This window comes from Typopeltis vanoorti, chromosome 7 (genome assembly GCF_054136105.1).
Source record: "Typopeltis vanoorti isolate ZY-2024b chromosome 7, IOZ_Tvanoo_1.0, whole genome shotgun sequence".
In the NCBI taxonomy this organism is placed as follows: domain Eukaryota; kingdom Metazoa; phylum Arthropoda; class Arachnida; order Uropygi; family Thelyphonidae; genus Typopeltis; species Typopeltis vanoorti.
In genome coordinates, this window is record NC_143555.1 from 151,491,376 (window position 1) to 151,518,182 (window position 26,807).

Sequence of the window (26,807 nt, forward strand, 5' to 3'; positions counted from 1 at the left end):
ATTTACTGTCAAATATCATAAATCTTGTGATATTTGGTTTAACACATCTTATGCGTTAAACCAAATTGACCAGAAATCAGGGCGGAATATCACTGGTAACATATATGAATGCACAACTACTCATGACCTCCAAGCAAATATTTATATTCTTACACAATTAATATTAATATTAATAATATTAAATAATATTTATATAATTCCATTAATATCTCTCAGATATGCCATATGCCACTCAGAATATTTATTATATTTATATCACTCAAATATACCTGTAGAATTTTTACCACTGCGAGTTCCCGAAAGATAATACCTAAATTTATAATTAATATTATTAATATTATTAATATTAATATAATCTTATAATAATAAAATAATTTGTGAGTTCAACAAATCTTCATCATCGGCTTGTAGAGTAAGATAGGCTGAGAGTCAGCAGTATAATAATATAATATAATGATGAGAATTATAATGATGAGAATTACATAATATAATGATGAGAATTATAATGATGAGAATTACACTCATCTTACCGGAAAATTATATAAATAACGAAGATCAAACCTTCGCTACCATTGACCATTGACGTTACTGACAGGATGGGTGAAGCACAAGTGCTTTTCATATTCCCCTTTATCTGTAATGAGAGTTATTTGGGAATGGGAGATTTGTGAGCAATTAAGCTCGCCCTCTGAGGGCAGTAGTGTTAGCTATGATCAGTTGAGAGAAAAATAGCCTTCGGTCTTTTGTGTTTGTAGTAATCAGTCTCATTGTAATTGACAGCTTGCACGATTAGTGGGTTTGAATGTGAACTTGACTTCACGAAGAATTTTTCTGCAAGATCACGAAGAAGGGAGGAGATGTATGGAATGCCGGTTTCTCGGTGAATCTGTGAATTTCTGACGAACCACGGTGCATCCAGGATCATCCTAAGGCATTTATTTTGGATTCTCTGCAATTTTGAAATGTTTGATCTTGAAGTGTGACTCCATGCTGGTGAGGCGTAGGTGATGACTGGACGTATTACCATCCGGTAAAGAAGCAATTTATTATGTAGGTTCAATTTGCTCTTGCGGTTGATCAATGGGTAGAGCTGAGCTATGACTTTGGAAGATTTGGACCAAACGAGATTGATGTGTTTGTTGAAAAGGAGTTTCTTATCCATCAATACTCCAAGATATTTGGTCTCTGAATGCCATGGGATCTTTTGACCAGAGAGCAGGATGTCTTCTTTGTTGCAGATCTTTCTTCTTGAAAACATCATGGCTGAGCTTTTGAGGGGGTTTACTTGAATTCTCCAGTTGGTGAACCAGTTTGCTAGCTCATTGATACTTCCTTGGAGTCTAGTGATTGCTAGGTGAGGGCTGAGCGATCTGGCCAGAATAGCGGTATCGTCGGCATAAAGAGCCGTAGTAGTTTTTGGGTTGAGAGGAACATCTGCCATGTAAGTTGTGAAAAGTATTGGGGCCAGAAGAGAACCTTGAGGTACTCCCGCCTGGATTCTGCGCCTTGAAGAAACAATTCCGTTGAGTTTTACTTGCATGTATCTTTCATTGATATATGAATATATGAGTTTCACTAGTTTAATTGGGATATTGTTTTCAATTAGTTTGAAGATAAGGCCTTGATGCCAGACCTTGTGTGCATATTATACAATATTATTCTACGACACAAAATGGTGGAAAAATATTATTTAAATTATTTTCTTTACACTAAAAGAAACCTCAAATTATTTTAAACTATCTGAACCTAAATATTTCTTTCAGATATATTGATAATATTAATATGAAAATGTTTAGTAAATAAAGGAAGAAGGATAATAAAGCCCCAGTAGTCACAATCGACTATTAGATGGAATTCTACATCTTATTTAGGAGAATTTCTAACCAATGGATATTATCATTAAAGATACAAGAAATTTTATGTACAGTACTTGGTTTTTATCCTTTTTTTTTTTTTTTTCAAGTAAACAAACAAGCAAGCAAGCCAAATTTTCGCCTGTAGAATTTTCAGGTCTCAGGCAACACCTGGTAAAGGCGGCATTAGCTCTTATCTCTTGCCTAGGTATCCCATAATAAAAAGCACATATCACCGTTGGAACGTCGCTTTGGTTGACTAGATTTTAACAGTTGGAATCATTATTAAACTTTATTTTTTATATGAATCGGATACGAACTGCTTGTAGTCACAGACAAAATTACTTGAAAAATAAATTAGAATCCCCCACCCCCCCCCCCCCCCACCCCCCCCCCCCCCCACCCCCCCCCCCCCCCACCCCCCCCCCCCCCCACCCCCCCCCCCCCCCACCCCCCCCCCCCCCCACCCCCCCCCCCCCCCACCCCCCCCCCCCCCCACCCCCCCCCCCCCCCACCCCCCCCCCCCCCCACCCCCCCCCCCCCCCACCCCCCCCCCCCCCCACCCCCCCCCCCCCCCACCCCCCCCCCCCCCCACCCCCCCCCCCCCCCACCCCCCCCCCCCCCCACCCCCCCCCCCCCCCACCCCCCCCCCCCCCCACCCCCCCCCCCCCCCACCCCCCCCCCCCCCCACCCCCCCCCCCCCCCACCCCCCCCCCCCCCCACCCCCCCCCCCCCCCACCCCCCCCCCCCCCCACCCCCCCCCCCCCCCACCCCCCCCCCCCCCCACCCCCCCCCCCCCCCACCCCCCCCCCCCCCCACCCCCCCCCCCCCCCACCCCCCCCCCCCCCCACCCCCCCCCCCCCAATCGATAAAATTATCGTTTAGTATAATTCAAAATTACTTAAAAATAAAATCCATTCCTTTAATTGTAATTAAAGGAATGGATTTATAATTTTTGGACATTACAATTAAATCCTTTTGTAATTAAAACATTAATAATATTGTTGTAAAGTATTCCAAATACTGTTTTAGAATCATGCCCAAAATAGGGAAAATTTGTTTAAACAATTCAGAGTTATGTTAACCAATCAATGGAAAGTCAGATTACTATGTAATAGTCCACAGTGACACAGCAGAAAACCCGCCTAGTCATCCAGTAACCCCTGCCGTAAATGTTCCGTCAAGAGCGGCGTCGAGTAAAGGATATGACATCATCGGTACCTAACAAATCAGAGATAACTCAGTGAGTGATGAAGACAGAGAGAGAGAGAGTGCTCGCGAATGAGATATAAGGAGCAACATGCACTTTAAACTCTCTCACCTCAGTGTTCTCCTCTGGCCCCAATACTTTTCACAACTTACATGGCAGATATTCCTCTCAATTCAAGAACAACTACTACTGCCCTTTATGCTGACGACACCGCTATTCTAGCTAGTTCGCTCAGCCCTCGCCTAGCAATCACTAGACTCCAAGGAAGTATCAATGAGCTAGCAAACTGGTTCACCAACTGGAGGATTCAAGTGAATCCCCTCAAAAGCTCAGCCAAGTTGTTTTCAAGAAGAAAGGTCTGCAAGAAAGAAGACATCCTGCTCTCTGGTCATAAGATCCCATGGCAATCAGAGACCAAATATCTTGGGGTATTAATGGATAAGAAACTCCTTTTTAACAAGCACATCAATCTCATTGGCTCCAAATCTTCCAAAGTAATAGCACAGTTCTACCCATTGATCAACCGCATGAGCAAATTGAACCTACATAATAAATTGATTTTTTACCGGATGGTAATACGTCCAGTCATTACCTATGCCTCACCAGCATGGAGTCACACTTCAAGATCAAACATTTCGAAATTGCAGAGAATCCAAAACAAATGCCGTAGGATGATCCTGGATGCACCGTGGTTCATCAGAAATTCACAGATTCACCGAGAAACCGGCATTTTATACATTTCCTCCTTTATTCGTAATCTTGCAGAAAATTCTTCGTGATGTCAAGTTCACATTCAAACCTACTAATCGTACAAGCTGTCAATTACAATGAGACTGATTACTGCAAACACAAAAGAGACCGAAGGCTATTCTTCTCTCAACTGATCATAGCTAACACAACTGCCGTCAGAGGGCGAGCTTAACTGCTCACAAACCTCCCATTCCCAAACAACTCTCATTACAGATAAAGGGGAATATGAAAAGCACTAATGCTTCACCCATCCTGTCAGTAATGTTAATGGTTAAAATGTTCAAAGGCCGCGAGGACTGAGGAAGCTTGTCCCCGGTATCCAGAAACTTTCCACGTTGCTGTGTGACCTGATGTGTACATGATGTCCGACAGAACATCGGGAGACCAGCAGACAGAGTCATTGGTGGATCTGACACCAGTGTGAGGGATCCTTCGAGAAGAAAGGAAAGAGATAGACAGCGGAGTGACAAGAGAATCCTGCCACGTCTGAGGAAAACCCAGAACTGAAGCTAAGGAACCACTTCACTAAGAAAAATAGCCAGTAAGGTGCATATCTTTTACCTTATATGTATCAAGTATTATAGAACCAGAGGAAGCGAAAAGAAGAAGAACTTTAAGCGTAGCCCTGCTCGATCCAACTACGTGATCTGTTTTTGGACTAATCGTCTGTGATAGGAGCTTCCTGTTGTAGCTTAAACTTCTGTGTACGAGAGACACTATAGTAGGACAATTATGAGATGATTCATTATATGTGATAAATGTGTGAAGGCACTGTTCTTTATATTAAGCCTATAGCTTGTATAAATTCTACAGCAAAGAGTTTTTAACTGAGATAGAAACTGATAAATTGAGTGAACATATCAAGCGTATCTAGCTAATGCTCTATCACCAAAATTTGCATAACCACTGGAGTATCACTTTATCTTAATGCAAAGTACAGAAATAAGATTGATTAACTGATACTCTTGGAATACAATCATATGCGCCTGTATATTAAGAAGTATGTGAGAGTGATTTTAATGCTTAGAATAATTGAGTGAGTTTATTGCAGTAGCATGAGTATTTGTGCATGAACTTTTTTTCTATATTGTTATTACATGATTTCTGTATATGATTTTTAGTTCAATTAAATGTATTCTTTTAAATCAAAGCTTGCGAGTTGTGTTGTTTGAGACTGAATTACCACTTAAAAAAAAGTTCAGACCTGTGTAAGTGGGGGGGACATTTTATGCAAGGTAGAGAGGGGAGCCAAGACTGCACACCACATGATCCCTGTGCTCAATTACATTGTCGAGAAAATTAGTAGAGTAAAAAGTAGAGTAAGTTTTTGTATCAGAAATTAGTTGCTGGCTGGCGCAGTCGAGCCTAAATATTTTGTCAGGAACTGATTTCTGGTAAATGTAACTTAAGATATAAAATTAAAGCGAAAGCAAAGACATTACAACCAGGAAACAAAAAAAAAAAAAAAAAAAACGAGCAGACGTAAAAGTTGCTCTTCACATTTCCAGGGAAGATAGTATGACATGAAAAAAAGGATTACATCATGAATTTGGAAGAAAACTGTTAATAAAAAGTTAGAAGAGTAAAATATGATGGTCTTCACAGATAAGCAAGGCATTTGTTACTACATTAAGCCACCTAGATCTTGTTTTATTTATTATTTATTTTTTGCATGGATGGCAAGAAAAACTTTTGCTAATGTTTCTATTTCATTTCTGTTAAAGTAACTATACCACAAACAATGTCCAGATCCTTCTAATATGGACTAACTTATACCCTTTGCAATGGGTTAGCCAGTTTCTTCACTTCAAATTTCAACTCTAACATTGGTGGGTTACTATATATATTGATGAAAGATCAGTAACTTCTATTTCGGTCTTCACTTGATAAAACAATATTCAACCACAATCTTAAATGCTGTTTCTCCAGAAGGTTAAGGGCAACCTCATCAATCAACTCCAATGCTACTATAATACTGTACAAATCCGCTATTTCTCATAGGGAAGATTTCACTTCATTTTTGATAATACCCAAATCTCCATTCCCTTAACTAACACAAACACATTACATCCACAGCCACCAAAAATTCTCACCTGAATAACTCCTGATATTATAAATCTGACACAGAATCTTAGAATTGTTTTTGGTTATGGGTGGTGCATCAAAAATCTCTCATGCCATCCAGAATAGAACTGCTGTTATTTTGGAAATACAACTAAGGCTCTAAGGACAGTGTATTATGTCTTAAGTGCACATCTTTCTAAGTGGTTTTCTTGTTTTGCAGAAGGTAAAACCCTTGTAAGAGACCAGTTAACTTATCATCAAATGAAAATTCCACAAAGATTCTTTGAGTTCTAATTGGGATCCAAACCTACATATCTTTCTAACCAAAAGGCATTGCTGATCCTAACTGAGTTACAGAGGCTCTCCAAAAGAGAGTAGTACCTAATAGATGACCTCTCTTTTACAAATATACTCTAATCACTTTTTACAAACATTCATTTTCTACCTTATATCTTTTCTACAAGTCTTTCATGAGTACTGCTGCAGTATATGCTAACTACATGTTCCTCTAAGCATGCAAAAAAAAAAAAGCAGTTGTTGGTTGATAACCATACTCAGTTTTGCTTCAAACTTAATTAAGCAACTTTGATTCTACTAGCATTCTCCAGAACAGCTATCCTTACACTATTTTTCTCAAGTGGGTTTTTAATGGGTAGCAATGTAATACAAAAAAGTGTTTAAATGAATTGAATCTTAACATGTGGATCAGAATATTCTCAATAAATATTCTCAAGAATATTCTCATACAGTGAATAGATGGTAGAACCATGCTAAAAACAGATTCAGAAAGATTTTGCATTATTTAAGATATGATTACTTAAACAGAATGAGAGATTAAAAATTAGTGTAGCAGGTATTTGAACAACAATGCAGGAAAAGATCTAAAAGAAGCCCGAGATATGATGGGTGGGTTGACAACATCAGGAGTGCTTTCAAAAGGCTGAAAAAGAGCTGAGCAAATAGAGTAATTTGAAAAAAAAAAAAAAAAAAAGGTATTTAATTGGAAATGGGTTTATGAAATGTGTTGGATTCATAATATCTGATGTAGCGGGCAAGGATGAAGATCCATTTTGTTTGTAGCCAATCAAATTGTACATTACTTAAGTTTCAGTATAAAAAAAAGAGCATACTCACCAAGATAATCATCCATCAGTGTTCCTATGGCAAACTGCAAATAATCCATGAATTAGTCAGGAAAATATATAATAAAGTCCCATACAAATTTACACTAAACCTTAATAAATTCCTCTGAATTAACTCTTTAAGTAATATCCACATTTTACAATGCAAATCACATACTGCTAATATGCAGAGTATTCTGAGCACTGAGTGGCTTTGAAACATATCCAGATTAGATTTGTTCTGGCATTCTTCCAATATATTTCAAGTTGTATACCTCATGTTATTACATGCACCACAGAAGTAAGAATGTAACAATCAAATTTTTGATGCTCAAAAATGTCTATAACAGACACTACAATTAAATATTCTTTTGGCACAGCAAAAGCAACATTTACCAGAACTGTATGGGTGAAAGAAATGACAGATTTGCAGTATTACACAAAGATCTTGAGAAAGATTAATTTATTCTTTCATCAAATTTGTGCTGAGGAACAGCCACTGCTTCTCACGTTAAGCACGGTCATCTACTTTGACCTTATCTGATAACAAAGAGTATGGTTTTTCAATATAGGTCTCAACAAGACCTGTACTTTGCATGATGCATTATATTTGGGATAACAGAAAACAATGTGTTAGATGCATACCTTTTAAACACTGAGTCTTTCTATACATTTTAAAGAAACATGTATAATAGAGATATTTTTATAACAACCGATACAATTATAGAAAATCATTTTTTCTTAAACTCCCATCCCCTCAACAGCTCACGTTAGTGAGTACAGGAGTGCCAAACCTAAGGTACCTGATGCTGGACCTTAATGTAATATACATCTGTTACATTATCTTCAGACTGGTCCTCCCCCACCCCCAATGCTATTAGAGTATTCAGGGGTTAGGGGTGAATCTTTACTCTTTTGTTATTGCTTTTTGCCTTATACAGTGGCAGCCTACCTTCTCTCCTGGTAGGCTGCAGTCCATGGCCAACATGGGATAAAATAGGACCAAAGATTTCCAGATATGTGGAAAGGGCCTTTACAATCCTATCACTTTTTTTTTTTTTCTTGCAGTGATTTACTCCAAAACGCTAATATGGTTTTACCTTATAATACATCTCATCCAAAATAATGGGAATTACAGAGACCAGATGGAATAGTGGTCACTTCAAAAGCCAGGATGGTAAGTTAGCTATTTATTCAGGAAGTGATTCAAAGCATCATGAGGTAGCTGTGATACTGAAGACAGTTCAGGCAAGAGCCCTTGATTGTAATCCCATTAATGACAGGATATTTTGTATATAGATTGGATTTTAACAGTATAGATGCGAACACAGGTTGATAAGAAAATAACTATTTATTGACTTAATTGCTAATATTTCACTGGTATTCCATCCAGCAACTTCAGAGCACACAAACAAAGTTTGTTACAGTAGCAAAACACCTACAATTCGGTGTAACAGTGAGAGTAGTATGATCAAGTGTAGAATGCAACACGAAAACTAAAGTCCTAATCAGGAGACATCTAAGCTGGGGGGGGACGAGAGAGAAGGGAGGTATTAATTTGGTCTTAGGATGATTGCATCCCAAATCTTTGGTATATTTATACAGCCATTCTTGTTGAGATTTGGAGTATGTTTCAAGGCTTCTGTTGACTCCAGAAACAGCCTCTCTGACGTGTAAAAGCGTTTGTGCAGCAGTTTTTTTTTCTTTTCCAATTGATCTTGTGTGTAGGGATATCCGAGCATGGTCTGCTAGAACTGACTTTCCATAGCGAAAGTGCTGGATATATTTTTTGTGTTCACTAAAGCGAATATCCATAGTAGGCTCAATGATATGAACAGGGCACTTCATTGGTTCCTGCATGTGATAATGGAGAGAATCTGTCCTTAGATAAACAGATGACAGTTGCCAATTTCACATAAGGTTTAAATAAGGTGCATAGGTGGTGTTTATTAAGCACTCTAATATTTTAAGATGTGCCTTTAAAGTATAGGATGGTGACAGTTTTGTTGTAGACTTCTGTAGTAGTGGGGAGGGGGATTTCTGGGAAGCATTTAGTATTTTATCTATCTTATAGGGATTATAGCCATTGGTCAGGAAGGTGTGACGTAGGTGAGAAATTTCAGCAGTGAGAGCAATGTCATTGGAAGAAATTGCTTTAGCTCTATGGGTTAATGTTTAGAATACCATATCGGTGATGGTGTAATTGTTTGTGTAAATATCTTTCTGTATGTGTGGGTTTTCTATAAACCGAGAACGATAAGGAACCTTCTGGAAGACGTGTGATTAGTGTATCCAGGAAGGGCAGACAGTCATTGGCTTCTAGTTCCATTGTAAAGTGGATTTTTTGGGTGCTAGCTATTTAGATGCACTTAAAATGTATTCAATGTGTCTGGCCAAATAGCAAACACATCAACATAGTGTAGCCAGAGAGTAGGTTTGAGAGTGGCTGTATTGATAGCTAGCTTTTCTGGATGTTCTATGTAGAAGTTAGCTAAAGGTGTGTGTGGGGGGTAAATCCCATAGCTGTCCCATCTAATTGTTTTATATGTATGGCTGTATAAATCTTCCAAACATCTGAGATACAGTCATCCTAAGAACAAACTAATACCTGCTTTCTCTCTCTCTCTTTTTTTTTCCAACTTAGATGGTACCTAATTAGGACTTTAGTCTTTGTATTGCACGTTACAATTGCTCACACTAGTCCCACTGCTATACCGGAATGTGGTTTTTTCGCTGCAGTAACAAACTTCGTTTGTGTAATCTGAAGATGTTCTGAAGAATACCAGCGAAATATCAGTAATTCAGTCAATAAATACGTATTTTCTTATCAATCTGTGTTTGCATCTATACCGTTAAAATCCAATCAACATGTGCGACGAACACATAAGCCTTTCCACACGGTTGAGGATATTGTATTATTATTATTATTATTATTATTATTATTATTATTATTATTATTATTATTATTCAGGCCTCCAAGGAGTCAAAAGACTCATCGAGGGAGGTCCTAAGAACATAAAGTCTGTCAAGACTCATCGAGGGGAGGCCCCCCCCCCGAGAAACACAAAGTCTATCATACCACTCTTTAAACTCACTGCCCGTTCTCGCTCCCACCACTCCATCAGGCAATGCATTCCACGGCTCAACCACCCTCCACACAAAGAAACCACTCCTTACCCTCTTGCTCACAGTTTCCTTTCGTAACTTCCAGGGATGGCCTCTTGTCATCACTCCTTCCCACTGTTCGACCAAGCGAAAGAATTCCCCAGTGTCAATCCTGTAACCACCTCTCAACAGTTTAAAAGTCTCAATCATATCACCTCTCCTTCTTCTATCCACCAAACTCTGCAGTCCACATTCTCTCAGCCGATCCTCATAACGATCCTTGTACAGTCCTGAAACCATCTTTGTCATCCGTCTTTGTATCCTTTCCACAGTTAATTTATCCCCTTCAAATCCTGGGGACCAAATCTGAGAACAATAGTCCAAGTGTGGTCTGATCAGAGACTTATACAACGGAATGATAACCCTCTTATCTCTGCAGTTCAGTGTCCTTCTCATAATTGCAGCAATCCTCTGTGTTACCTTCACTACCTTTGCAATATGTCCCCTAAACTTCAGGTTTCTATCAATCATCAACCCCAGATCTCTTGTCTCCCCTACTTACTCCAGTATAACTCCTCCTTTTGTGTTAGACTTTTATATTATCCTACCAGAATTCTATGAAAATGTAGATTGTTTTGTACTATCTACCAAGGAGAGATGTACTTTACATCCTAGGGAACTTTAATGCCAAAGTGAGAAAGAGTATGAAAGTTAAACCTGAATGTGGATGTTTGGTCTGGGTGAACGTAACCCCTACGGTGAAAGACTGTTGGAATTTGCGCATGCTAGCAGATGAGTTTATTATCAATACCTGCTTACAGAAACACCCTCGACAGACATACTTGGACATCTAACAGCGATAGGTCAAGGCACCAGATTGATATTATCCTGGCTCTCCAATGGTGGAAGAACAGCATCTCTGATATGCAGACTGTGATGCAGACCATCAAATAGTAAGAGCATCCAAAGTAACACTAAGACTCTGAAACCTTCAAAGTCAGGCAAGTCCCACTAGACTGGCTGTCGGCGTAATTTCTAGTAGGATCACAGAAGAAACAACTCCGTTGGATGATCTTTTGGAGACTAGTGAGAACTCATCTGAAATGGAGGGATGAGAGCGTTCCATAGATTGATTCCAATGATATGGGAGACAAAATTATGGCCTAGAGACTTGAAGAAGTCTGTTTTCGTAATAATATTACGTAAGAAGGGATATATGAAGGATTGCAAGAACTACAGAATTATAACTTTAATCTCTCATGCAAGTAAGGTTTTACTAAAAATGATCCTAAATATTGTGAGACAGAGATGCCTGAGGGACAAGCAGGTGTTCGGAATGATAAGGGTAACAGAAATCTGATCCCTTGCTTTAGATAGATCTTAGAAAAGTATAAAGAATTTACACTTTCTATAGTAACATCATGTGTGTGGCACTAGATGACCTTAAGACAGGAATTAGGATAGGTGGTAGATTGATCAGTAATCTGAGGAATGGTGATGATATGGTATCCTTTATAATGACAAGGAAGAAATAGAAAAAATTCTTGACAAACTTAATGAGATCAGTAAGAACAGAGGACTTAAGCTGAATCCTAGCAAGAAAAAGATTATGGTTCTCAAAATAAATACAGACAGGAAAGTACTTGAGAAACAAGTGTACAGTAGGAAAACAAAACAAAAAAATACGCGTTTTTTTTCCTCCAAAGTTATCAGTATCATTTGGAGGTGACATCCCTAAAAGATATCCACAAATGCAGAGCTCGCTCATCTCCACTAGGTCAAGCAGACATTTTCTGGAGGAGAGAGGGATGATTTGTTAGAGTATGGGGTAGGGGAGCATTGCAGGGAAGACCTCTGTCACCCTCATGATGACCTTTTCACTTCCACTACCTAATGCTATTTTTTTTTCCATCCCAACAAATTTGGACATATGAGTGAGAGAACTAGTCACATGGTCTAACATCAAAAACACTTTTTGAGGATAAAATACTTAACATAATAAGGACAAATAATATAGAATACCCTTCGAGCCACGGAGATAAGATTTGCCCTATGATGTCTCAAAGTAAGATAACCTCACATCAACATCTTATCCAACAGCATGTAGAAACATTTCCGTGAATCATCTGCATGAAAGTTTCATTTTGGAAGGAACGGTCAGGGTTAAAGGTCAGGTAAACAGTACTATAAGAAAAAACAAACGAGTCAAGTATCTTTGCAGTTACGGCAATTCATTCATCCAGTGCAGCTACAGTATTGTGTTGTGGTGTTTTGTGTCCAGGAAAGTAAAGTAAAATAATGGGTGAGCCACAAAAGTCATTGAAAATTTCTTTCTTCAGGAAAATAGCACGAGACAAAACTCTTCACATAGCTCTAAAAGGATGGAAACTGATTATTATTTTAGAAGACACGTACATTGTGATGTATTTATCCAGGACCACTTGGGATGAGTTATACAGGAAGTGGTCTGATACCCTCGGCTACTTGCATAGAAGAGTTGACTAGGAAATGGACCTCGATGAGTGTTATATTCTGAAATGCCAAGATGGGGAAACTAATACTTGATGATACAGGAGCTGATGGAAGTCAAGTTTATTCTATTAGTTGTGAAGGAGCTGAGAGATTTTCTCCAAAAATGTACGATATTGATAATCATTTCTATTTTTGGAAACTGAATTACGAACTATTCGTATCATGGGGAAAATTATCGCTAATCATTTAAATTCATCAATGTTAAAAATAGACTTTCAAGAATTTATGCAATTCGATAAAGATTCTTTATTTTGGGACATTTATGAACATTTTACGAAAACTGTTTGTGTATATTTGGTGACAAAAGAATACACAGAATGTTTAGGGAGGCATAGTGTCATTTAAAGACTGACACAATAATCAAATGTATGGATCTGTGCTTACCATGGTATCTGCTTTAAAAACTCTTTTGCATGACCAGCTATTTTGATGTAATGTAACCAAAAAACAGTGAGTAACAAAAATGTTATTCATTGAACTCTTTGGAAAATGTTAACTAAATTTGAATAAATTTTGAAGAGTGTAAACTAAATATTGTGAAATATTTTTAGGTAATTACATGTTTCAAATTTTTCTCTGTGAATATACTTGTAAATAGCATTTCAGAAAAATAAAATATGCTTAAATATAAAGAGCTAATAAGCTTCATTTCGACAACAAAAACATTATTTAAATTAAGGGGATATTAAATCCCACATTGTTTTAAAACCGAATAAGACACTCAAAGATTGGAATCAGAGAGTTTCTTGCCGAATATAGTAAACTATAAAGTATCGGCGACCACTAGCATCCACTAAATGCAAGTGACCCTAGCACGAGTGCAATTCCAGAAATCTCGCAGCAAAGTCGGTAAAGTTCTGATTGCTATTCTTAGGTATTTTCCATAATGTAAAAACACATTTCCTAGAAAATGTTTTTGTTGCCGAAATGAAGCTTATTAGCTCTTTATATTTAAGTAACTTAATGGTTGCACCTGTTTGGAAACGCGTATAGCAGAGTATAAGTTCTTTTCACTGTACACGTTTGTATAAACTTGGTCTAGCTACTCACTGATGAAGCCTCAAAAAAGGCTGAATCCGGTCTGGGTAGTGACCTCCCTGCCATAATGTAATAACAGCATACATTTCCTAGGAAATGTGTTTTTACATTATGGAAAATACCTAAGAATAGCGATCAGAACTTTACCGACTTTGCTGCGAGATTTCTGGTATTGCACTACGTGCTAGGGTCACTTGCATTTAGTGGATGCTAGTGGTCGTCGATACTTTATAGTTTAATATTTTCGGCAAGAAACTCTGATTCCAATCTTTGAGTTTCTTATTCGGTTTTAAAACAATCTGGGATTTAATATCCCCTTAATTTAAATAATGAAATATGCATTTGTAAACTCAAATGAACAAAGATGTGTGCTTTTGTTGTTGTGTTTTTCCATAGTGAATTTTTTACTCAGTTATTCTGATTAGAAATTCATATTTAAATCCACAACTTTATACCTTAATGCAATTCTGTTTAATTGTGGTAAAAAAATCACTACTGTGAAACTAATGTGAGGAACGGGTGAAAAAAGTGTTGAAAACTTATATCCATGTAATTGATTATTTTAGATATTGTCTAATGCTGCTACCTATTGACATTGTTTGTGTTATCTGAAAACAATTCGTTCACATAATTGAAAATCCAAACTGTTAGAATTTAGTAGTTTTACAGAGAGACAGCAGATAATTAACCCCAAACATGACTTAAACTCTTAAAGTTTGGTATAGAAAGAATGTTTTTACTCTCCAGTTAACAAATACAAATTTTACCTTTCATCACATGAAGTAAGATAAAAACAGATCAACAGTATATCGAACAGCATGCGAAAACATGTCATTGAGTCATCTGCGCAAAAGGTTCATTTTTAAAGGAACGGTCAAGTATGGCATAGTAAGGGTGAACAGTACTATAAGAAAAAACCATAGCGTCGAGTGACTTTGGTATTTAAATCCACAACTTAAGGTAATCATTCATCCACTGCACTGCTGTATTGTGTTGTGTTGTTTTGTGTTCGGTACGGCAAAAATAATGAGTGAGCCACAAAATTCTTTGAAAGTTTCTTTGTGAACAGTTCTAATTGTTCAGAATTTTGTAACAGAAAGTTAACAAAATATAAGATCAGCACTAATAATCACTGAAATAATAATAATAATTATAATAAATAACTATTTATTTGTGGTGCCAAATGAAGTAATGTAAGAAGAAGAATGAAAGAAAACAAATATGCAAAATCTGCAGTGGGTGAAAAATACGAAGTTTCGGTTATCATTGGTATAATTGATGTACAATTTCTTTTAAATAAGACTTACAATTTATTTCCTAAAGAAATTTGTATTTCTGATGGAATTATTGTAAGATATGCAGTGACAAAATCACCTTGTAGTTGGAAAGAATTACCTGAAAGAGTAAAAAAGCAGAATTCTTGGTTAATAAAATATAACCGTCAGCTAAAGTGGGAAATTAGTTCACTATCTCTGGACAAACTAAGAAATTGGATGATAGAATCAACATGCAAATATCAAGTATTACTATTCAAAGGAAGAGAAAAATCAAAAACATTAATGAGGCCAATAGGGAGGCCTGTTCTTGATTTAAATGAAATTGGATGCCCAAAACGTGGAAACATAATGTGTACATTTAAATGCTTTTGGAAACATAATGAAAGATTCTGTGCTTTTAATAATTCTCAGAAGTATATGTATTGGTTTCAAAAAAATAAATATGCAACCCTTAATTTTACTACAGTTATAAATTCCCTACGATCACCAAATTTAAAATTAACTTTCAGATGAGAGTCACATTGTCAAAAACCACATGATGGCAATTCCACAAGCAGGGGAAGAACTTTTGAACAGCAGTGGAAATTTAACAATAAGAAGAATAAGGAACAACAGAAAATAGATTGTATTTTTCACTTTATTTATTTTCATTATGTTAGATTCAATAAATATACTTTGTAAATAATATTTGTGTCAAATAAAATGTGTAAATTTAAATGAACAAATTGGGTGTCGTTGATGTGTTATACAAATTTAAGTAAGACCATAACATTTTTTTCCTTGCGAAATTTCATGCCACAAATTAACCAGAGACTTTTTTTGACTCAGTGAATTATAAAAGTCTTATTTGTTCATGAAAGCCCTCAAATATTTCAAGAAACTCTCAACTCTTGGAAGCAAAAGGAATCAGGTATTAAATTAATAGCCAGAATTTTAGCGGAGAAGATTTCACCTGAAAAGTCACAATACTGTTAGAATTTGGTTATTTACAGAGATACATTGAAAATTTTAAAACAACACGTTACTAAAACTCTTAGAAAGATTGCTATAGAAAAAAGGTATCATAGTGTGCATATAAAATCAAGTGAATCAATATGCACATATCAAATAATACTCATCATTGGAAGAGAAAATAAAAAAAAAATACATTAATGAACTTAATGGTCTGACCTGTTCATTTAAATGATACCAAATGATGAAAACAATATTTGAATGAATTTCAAAACTTTGCAAAACCTGATGAATTTCTTGTTTGCTGTGATGATAAATATTTATATGACGGTAAACATTTTTTCTTTCTTTCTTTCTGAGGTAATCTTCATCTGAGATAAGAATAAATAATTATTTATTTGTATTGGAAAGAATATCTAATATAATAATTGTGTTAAATATATATAAATATCCCTACTGTGAAATAAATGTCGGGCTGAGAGGACAACAATCAATTGGGACTAACGGAAACGAGTTTTACATAGTTGAACTATGTACAAACCATAGGTCAACTTGCTTTTAAATGTTACATGGAGAAAAATCACATGAATTATATGTAAGCACCAGTGTGAAATCATAAACTATGAACATCAGCATAAATGTTAATTCAGAAGAATAAGAAAAACAAAATATTGTCTGTTTCACTTTATTTAATTTCTGTACGTTAGATTTGGTAAACACAATTTGTTAATAATATTACAGCGAAATAAAAGGTAACACAGAAATTAACAAAGTATATATTACAGAGCTAATATTCATTTGAAATAAATTCCGAAATATAAGCCATCTACTTGAACACAATAAGTGTATAAAATCCTTAATCAGGAATGAATAATTTTAGGATATGTGTCATCACAAGCATGTGAATGCTAATCAGTTAGTCATATGTAAGTGTTTGAGAAGCATCCAACAATGGAAAAATGATACGTTTTGAACAATACCGCACCTCATGTATTACAGGATGTGATTAATACAAACACACTAAACTACAGACTAATACCCTAAATAAATGAGATTAACAGAAAGGCAAGCACTGAGTTTACTTTTCTTTCATGATATCGGTAATCAGAGAAGCTCCAGAAACATGGGGGGAAAAAGTGGAAAATTATACTTTTTGAACGTCATCTAATACAGGATGTGATTAGTTGTATATAAAATGAGTACAGTTCCATAATCTGAAAAGAGAACTGAAAGCTAAGACCAGAAATTAATGAGTCATCTCCAAGAAAACGAACAGAACCAAACGGGTGGTAATCTAAACGATGTGTCAACTATATTTTCTGCTTATTTACAAAAATATCTTTCAACTCCTATGTTTTGTGTGTTTTTGTGCTGTGAATATATGTTAGCCCCAGTAACCTATAATGAGGAAGTCAACTGCATTTTCAGAGTTGTGTTTGTGTTCTGTGAATATATGTTAAAAACCAACAATTTGGAATATTCAGAAAACCTAGATAGTACCAAGATGTTCCCATTCTGGAGAGTTATGTAAGATAATTTTTTTTAACTTAAACATAACAATTGCTAATTGTAATATCAATAATCACTGCTTGTATGTTTTGGTAAGCGTAATTCTATTACTGAATAGTTTTTTTTTTCTTAATAAGAATAATCATAGGATACATATTAGAGTATCAACATGGATACATTAGCGACTTTTCATGTGTAATGTGTGTGTGTGTGTGTTTGAGGGACACCAGCATATAATTAAATTATTCAGAAAAGCCTAATCACCGCCACCATCGTGACTCTACTCTAATAATCACCACCATTTAAAAGGAAAGAAATACCCCAAAATGTATTAGAAAATTAGTACAGCCATCTATAGACAACCAAAGACAAAGCATGATGACAATGACGGATGTGTGTGTCAGCCTGGAAAAATTCCAAGATATCTTATCTCAAAAACATCGCCCACAATTCCAAGATATCTTATCTCAAAAACATCACCAAACCAAAACACCATGTGATATCACAGAGAAACATAAGTTCCCCAGAAATTTCCAAACACACAACATCACGATTCTTATCTCTAAATATCACCCACAATATTATATGCAAACCCAATACACCACGTGATGTCCCTGACAGAAGTAGGCTCCAGCAAAATTCCAAACATTCCAAAATTTATCTTATCACTATACATCACCCATAATGCCATAAGCACACCATTTACTTATCTGCAACTCATAACAATACACATCCAAGACAGTGACGTCACATCACCCCATTCCCCATACTCCTATTTTTTTCATAGTATCCCACCAATCCTTATCCAAATATGACACAAATCCTTATCTACTAATATCTTCCTTTTCCATTCAAAACAATAATGTCACTTAATTACAACTAACAAATGACGTCAGATATCTTCATCTGAAAACAACAAACATTCATGTCATGATTCCTTATCTTATCTTGATCTTGATCTTGTCAGAACTGTCCCGCTAATTATGACACGAATCCTAATCCACTAATATATCTCCCTTTTCCATTCAAAACACTAACGTCGCTTATTTGAAACTAACAAATTACGTCACTTATTTACAACTAACAAATGACATCACTTATCTACATCTGATAATAACAAACATTCATGACACGATTCCTTATCTTATCTTGATCTTGTTCTTGTTCAAAGTGCCCCACCAATCACGACACAAATCCTTATTGCTACCATCACCCAAAATTCCATATGCGAACCAAACAAACAACATGACGTCACACACACAGATGGTCACCAGAAAAATTCCAAACTCATGATGTCACACACATAATGACGTCATCATCTCAACAACCAATCACGTCACAATTCCTTATCTTATCTTGATCTTGTCAGAAGTGGCACCCATACTACTGCTGTTTAATGCTATTTTATTCTACTTGAAGACAGGGAAGTTTAAACCATCGCAATCTCTAAGTAATATCCAAATCTTGTATGCTGAAAGTTATAGATAGAGTGATCGGTTGTCACCTACCAGCAAAGAACAAAGGGCATCGCCATTTTAACGTCTTACTGCAGTTGCTAAAGGAAAGACAGTCCAAAGGTCACCAAACACAATGAACTGTAACAAGTGCAATAAACCATTAAGCGATGAAGGGGACAGGCCTTTAGTGCTCTGGATGCAGTCCAAGATAACATTACCAATGCTCTGCAATCTCAGTAAGCACATGGAAAGCAAAAGGAACTGCAAAACGGACCGAATGGGGCTGTCTACGATATCGTGAGCAAATGAAGAACAAAGAACATACACCAAGCAAAAGCAATGATGCACACACATACACAAAGGTAAGTACCTTCCTGATCTAAAACTACAGATAACTTTGATTCATTCAAACTCTTGGTTAAAGACTTGCTAAATACACACATGGAACAAATTAACACTGTTAATTAACAAATTAAATTAACTAGTTGGCACCAAAATTGGCATTCCAGTCACATCTACAGACACCGCCTCTATTAAACTAGTCCCACAAAAAAAACAAAGAGCCGACAACATTGATACTAATTGAAAAGAAACTCCCAACACCAATCTATATATCTGAACACTGGACTCCATACTTTAAAAACCTTTTATACCAAGCAATGAAAACAAAAACAGAAAAAAACTACAAGTTCCTGTGGATTAAGGATTTACAGATATTTATGAACAGAATGAAAACACTCGAGTTTGCATAATTACAAGAGAATCCGACTTACATAGACTACCAATATAAAACATTAACATTCCACATCCTCAAGTACAGTATTTAAAATTACTTTAACCACGTTGCCGTCAATAAGGATAAAATATATCACTCCTCTACACTTCGTATTCATCATATATTTCAATGAATATCAAAGGTTTTACATTTGTAATATGTACTTGGAATCCATGGCAACCTGGACATATATATACCCCTTGGCCAGTTAGGTGTTTAGAAGCCATATCATGGAAATCGAAAAATCTAGGCGAACATATCCAGTCAGAAAATATCAAGTTCAGGGTCTTTGAATCTTTGAAGAAATGGACAGACAACATCTCCACTAATACCTCCTTCACTATAACACACACACACACACACACACACACACACACACACACACACACACACACACACACACACACACACACACACACACACACACACACACACACACACACACACACACACACACACACACACACACACACACACACACACACACACACACACACACACACACACACACACACACACACACACACACACACAAAGTATAAAGAACACTGGCATACATTGATAACACTGTTCAACTACACCTTGACAAATATAGATGTACGATTACTGACTGAAGTTGCCATAAACGACACCGAAATGTATGCATACAACATTAATAATTAGCAAACCTGCAACTTATGCAGATCAAACAAAAGAGGAGGTGGCATCGGGGCATTTATCAACGAAAAATACACTGAAACGAAGAACAAAATCGTTTGGAACATGTGGAAACACTAATTTTTGAAATCACAAATAGCGACAAACATAGTATCAAACACTCAATATGTAGACCCCCTAAGTGAGACAGATTGTGGAAGAAGAAGAAATTAGTTAAAAAAATTATGTAGACAATAGCACTGCGCAAATTCTTCAACCCATTTCAGAGAAAGGCTTCAAAAAGCAATAAGAAACAAATCCGATAAAAACAACAGAAAAATAACCAATATGTGCTGGAAAGATAAACCTTTGCATGGGCCAATTTCTTCGAGAGACACTGGAAAATAAATTGACAACACTAAGACATGTAATTGTATTGTGAATTGGCTGCAATATGGATATATATGAAAAATAGGATTTATTCTAGTCGCTGAAGAACAGGCGTTGCAAACTATTGAAATCTAAGCGAAAACTTTGAACATCAATAACAGTGGCGGCAGGTGAAAATTTTAAGTGGGAAGTGCTGCATACACAAAATAATATTTAAAAAAAAATATTTTTTTCCTAATTAGTAACCAATTTATTTAATAAATAAATTTATATATTAAAAATCGTTTTATTAAAAATATTTCATCCTCACCACGAACATATACCAATAATAAAAGTTTCGTATCTCACAGAAATAACGCGCGTATGCATACAGTTTATCGCGACACTGCTCAAACGAGCAGTTTCGGATTCACTTGTTAAGTGCAATGAAAAGCGCAAAAGAATATCGGGAGTCTAGCTGCAATTGGCCGAACAGATAATTCTGACACTGTGTTAGATCGTAGTGCATTTGTTTTGTGTAACGATATATGAAAAAATATAATTCATTTCATATTTTTAACAGTGACACTCGTCATAAATCAGCCTTGTATCTATAAGGAATAAATATTTATATATGTTATTTTCACAAAACAAAATAAGATTTTCAAAAAATAGTTCACCCAGAACACGCACCAAGAATAAAAGTTTCGTATCTCAGAAACCACGCGCTATTTCTGAGATTTCACAGAAATCTCAGAGATATCTATAAGCGACACTGCTCATCGAGCAGTGTCGGATACACTTCTTACCTGCAATGACGAGCGTAAACGAATATCTGCGAGTTGAGCGCCAATTGTCCGAACGTGATAATTCTGACACTGTTACATCGTAGTGCATTTGTTTCGTAATCAAAAGCGTTAATCGAACAATTCCAATTATTAACTATACAATCATTGTTGAAGCTTAAGTTGTAACCTTTAACATGTTGTATTGCATTTAAATAATGTTCTAAGCATTGCTATTATTTATAAACACAAACAAATTTTTTTTCTCGTTTTTTACTTGGAAGTGCTGCAGTGTTGCAGTGCTTATGTGCAAGCCGCCAATGATCAAATAATAACAGCAGATTCAGATTATGCCATCAGAAAGATGAGACTGTAGAACATCTGATCAGTGTCTGCAAAATATGGAAAACAATATGGATTATCGATATCGCAGTACCCAATGATAACAACAAAGAACTTGAAAAAAAAATACTAAATATCAAGATCTGGCAATCGAAGTTGGCAGGCTGTGGCTTAAACTCACCAAAGTTATCCCAATAGTTATCGGTGCACTTGACAACTTCAAAGAAGCACTCCAAATATTTACAGCAATTAAACATCAACGAAGTGACCCCATATGACCTACGAAAAACTGCATTACTTGGAACAGTCCATATTTTACGACGTTACCTAACAGAGTATTCTTAGATTCTTGGGTAGAATCTGAACTGCTCTGTATCACCAGTCAAATGGCTGTTTGAATGATATCTTCTTTTGACTGTGTATTATCAATTGTGGGACTAAAGTAATAATAAACACATTGCAGTACTAGAGGTCACAATTGCTGAATTGGGAGGGTAATCGGATGAAGGAAAAGTGTATACAACATTGGAGAACCATGGATTAATTAATAGTTTTCAAAGATTGTCTGAACAACTTGATTCCCAACATAAAATACACCCTTGAACTGGAAGATCACAACAAATGACCGTTCCTTGCAGAAATAAACGGAGAACAAAAAAGATCCTTTTCAATACACATTAATCCTACCGCAACTTGAAGAGTTTTATATGCCTCTTCCCACCATCATTAATTACAAAAGATGGCCACGATTAAACATTGCATGAAGATCATATAAGATGTAGAGTATACGTCAATTAATAGAAATGAAGAAGTGCGCTACCTGCGGCATAACTATACTGAATTGTTAAGAAACCAAGAAAATCAACCAAATTCTTTATAAAACTCCTGTGTACTTAGCATTTTAAGACTATCTTACATGCATGATGTTAGAGACAAAATGGTTACGTTGTCCATTGCAGAGTTTTTAACCTTTTGGCCCTTGTGGAACCCTTGAAATTATATCCATATTTTAGGGAACCATTACATAATAATTATTATATATCATTGTTAGTATCTTTCTTTATTATTTATGAATTTAAAGATCCTGAGGAAAACAAACAACAAGGGCAATAATAACTTTATCGTTTATTCAAAATAATAAGATAAATCAAAGTAAAATGTCATATAAACAAACATACGTGCAAAAGAATTGTTATTTTTAAAACAAATATGAATAATAAAGTTTAATTTTCTAATGTGAAACCCGAGCTTGTCTTTTGGAACACAAATACTTAATTCAGGATCGGATTTTAGATAAACAAATACGGATTTAATCTTGAACAGAAAGTAGAGATTTCTTTCTTTGCTGTTAATACTTGTCAAACAAGAAAAAGCTTGCGCACACATGTAAGGCGTTGAAAACTGCAGCAATATATTTATTGCTTTCCTATGAATAGTAGGATATCCATCTTTAAGAGAAATCCACAATCGTTAAGGGATAGGTCAATAAATCTCAATTTGAATGTGCGATCAGATTTCAGCGCACAATGTTCTTCCTCTTCTCTTAAAGTCAAGTTCTCAGAATGAGCAGAAGATTCCGAGTATGGAACTTTCTCCCAATCATTCGTTTGCGTTGGAAGGGAGGGAAAATAATGTTCGATTTTTATCATCAATTCTTCCAGTTGGGTTATACTAAGACTTGAAATTTGGTGATATCCTTCTTTACTTTTAACCCCTACCAGTAATTGAAACATATCAAGATCCCATTTACAAAATGATTTTTCCAAAGATTCAGCCTTTAAATATAAGAAGCTTGTCACTTCAAGTTAATATGTTTTGTCTAAGACCCTGCAGCGACTTGTTCAGCATATTAATGTAATGAAAAATGTCGGCTAAATATGCTAGCATCTGCACCCACTTTTGATCTTCAAAACACTTGGCAAAATCTTGTTTATTATTTTCTTGAAAATATCTTTACAATTCTTCTTTTAGCTTAAACACCCTAATTAGAACGATTCCTCTACTTAACTACCGTTTTATATGCTCTTTGTCTAGGTTTTCACAGATATTTTTAAACATTCTGGAGTGAACTACCTTTGTTTAATGAAGTTAACCATTTCTGTGGCATCGTCAAAAACGTTTTTCAGTTCATCTCGAAGAGATTTTGACATCAATACTTCTCTGTGAATACAACAGTGTGTTGAGCCAACACCAGCATTGTCTTCTTTTATATGAGAAACAAAACCTCTTGTGGAGCCAACCATGGTGAAAGCACCATCAGTACAGATGCCAATACTGTTCTTCCAAGAAAGACCTTTTTTCAGATATGAGGTTAAAATATTGAATATATCTATTCTTCTGCTTGTTTTAGTTAACTCTTTATAACAGAGAATGATTTCTTGAATTTCACCCTCATTAACAAATCTTACAAAAGCAACAATGTAAAATTTATTGGTAAGATCTGATGACGCGTGAACTTCGATGGATAAACTGCTATTTTTCAATTTATCACACAAAACTTCCTCGACGTCATTTGACATAAGTAGTAATGCAGGCGCTTTAACCCAAATGCTTCCGGTGGGCGTGGCTTCCTGACGTCATTGTGTGTGACGTCATGGGATTGGAATGTTTGGAATTTCTCTGTGGGCAAAAGTGTCACTGGCTTCAGTTCTTGTGTTTTGGTTCGCATATGGCATTATGAGTGATGATAGAGATAAGGAATCATGTTGTGATTGGTGGGACACTTTAAACAAAATGCTTCCGGTGGGCGTGGCTTCATGAGTCAGGAATTTCCCTATTGGCATATGTGTCGATGGCTTCAGTTCTTGTGTTTTGGTTCGCGTATGGAATTATGGGTGATGATAGAGATAAGGATTCGTGTTGTGATTGGTGGACACTTCTGACCAGATGAAGATCAAGATAAGATAAGGAATCGTGACGTGAATGTTTGTTGTTATGTGATGTAGATAAGTGACGTCATTTGTTATTTGTAAATAAGTGATGTCATCTGTTAGTTGTAAATAAGTGATGTTATTGTTTTGAATGGAAAGGAAGATATATTAGAGATAAGGATTCGTGTTGTTTGGTGGACACTTCTGACCAGATGAAGATCAAGATAAAATAAGGAATCGTGACGTGAATGTTTGTTGTTATGAGATGTAGATAAGTGACGTCATTTGTTAGTTGTAAATAAGTGATGTTGTTGTTTTGAATGGAAAAGGAAGATATATTAGAGATAAGGAATCGTGTCGTGATTGGTGGCACACTACTGACCAGATCAAGATCAAGATAAGATAAGGAATCATGACGTGAATGTTTGTTGTTACTGATTTTGGAATTTCGCTGGGGCCCTCGTTTGTCGGGGACATCACGTGAATAATTTAATTATATATACTAATGTAACTCAAATACACTTTTTTTTTTCTATAAATGATTGTACTAATTTTCCAATACATTTTTGGGGTATTTCTTTAATGTTAAAGGGTGGGAATTCTTAGAGTACGTCATGATGGCCATTGTGATTAGGTTTTCTGAATAATTAATTATACTTGTGTCCCACATACACACACACATTAGACATGAATAGTCGTTAATGTATCCATGTTGGTACTTTAATCTGTATCCTATGATTATTCTTATAAAAAAAAACTATTCAGTATTAGAATTACGCTTACCAAAAAACATACAAACAGTGATTATTTTTTAAATCACTGTTCAAGTTATGTTATGTTATTCAAGTTATGTTCAAGTTAAAAAAAAAAAACTTACAATTCTTTCCAGAATGGGAACATCTTGGTAATATCTAGGTTTTCTGAATATTCCAAACTGTTGATTAACATATATTCACAGAACACAAACACAAGTCTCAAAAGACATTACCCTTTTCATTATAGCTTACTGTGGCAAACATATATTCACACCACAAAACACACAAAACATAGGAGTTGAAAGATATTTCTGTAAATAACCAGAAAAGCTAGTGGACTACTTAATTTACTTTAGTATCCGATTAGTTCTCTGTATTAATTCTTTCCCACTGTTGCCCAACCTTGGTGGGAAAGTCTACGCGGCATTTTGTTTAGGGTAAGTGTTATTTCCGGTTTTCGAATTCCGATTGCTGTTAGAGTATAAAATTCTGACAAGTGAAATTATTATTATTATTTTTTTTTTTCCAAATTGATTGGCTATTTTCTGTATTTTACTTTTGCAGGTCATATTCTAACAGAATAACTGAGCAAAATTAATATATATATATAAAGTGTATGTGAATTTATTTTCCAACACTGTATATTTCTCATTAAGTCTTATCTTAAATATATCTCACTTATCCGCTCGCTGTTTGTTGTACGTAGGTGAGAAATCGTGTGTTTTGGTTCGAACTCTTGGTTTCCGTTAGGAAATTACCAATATAACTATTAATTTTACCTTCGATTCCTTGTGCTTTTAACCTATTTCTGTAAGTTTAATTTATTTATTTTATTTATTTTTTTCTTTAGCAATAGTAAATTTTAAGTAACTGATATGAGACAAACAAGGTTTAGAACTCTCCGCAGTTTTTCTACAGCAATCTTTTTAAGAGTTTTTGTAACGTGTCATTGGTTTATATATCTAATGGCTCTGTAAAATAACCAAACACTAACAGTATTGTGACTTTTCAAGTAAAATCTTCACCACTAAAATTCTAGCTATTAATTTAATACCCAATTATTTCTTTTGCTTCCAAGATTTGACAGGAGTTTCTTGAAATATTTGAGGGCTTGCATGAACAAATAAGACTTTTAATTCAATGAATCAAAAAAAAATTCCCTGGTTACTTTGTGGCATGAAATTTCACAAGGAAAAAAAATGTTATCTTCCTTCTTACATTTGTACAACACATCTATGACACCCAATTTGTTCATTTAAATTTACACATTTTATTTGAACGAAATATTATTTACAAATTGTATTTACTGAATCTAACAATACAGAAAATAAATAAATTGAAAAATACATGAAAGGTTCTTCCATGCTTGTGGAATTGCCATCGTATGGTTTTGACAATGTGACTCTCA

The 26,807-nt window shown here is 35.7% G+C and overlaps 1 protein-coding gene across 1 annotated transcript; it reads right to left on the minus strand.

Annotated features, from left to right (window-relative positions):
• Nucleotides 1-255: 255 nt before the first annotated feature.
• LOC150105205 (protein ZBED8-like) lies at nucleotides 256-24,293 on the minus strand. The gene is made up of 2 exons (XM_090395139.1): nucleotides 23,848-24,293; nucleotides 256-310 (listed from the first exon to the last, which is right to left on the minus strand). Exons 1-2 carry the CDS (start codon nucleotides 24,291-24,293, stop codon nucleotides 256-258), a joined length of 501 nt encoding a protein of 166 aa, XP_090251265.1.
• Between the last annotated feature and the right edge of the window lie 2,514 nt (nucleotides 24,294-26,807).

Coding starts and splice junctions, on each gene's coding strand:
- LOC150105205 (XM_090395139.1), bottom strand. CDS start 24,293: ATGTCAAATGACGTCGAGGAAGTTTTGTGTGATAAATTGAAAAATAGC. Junction 311..23,847: donor GTTAACTTCATTAAACAAAG/GTAGTTCACTCC, acceptor TTATAAATTTAG/GTATTATCTTTCGGGAACTC.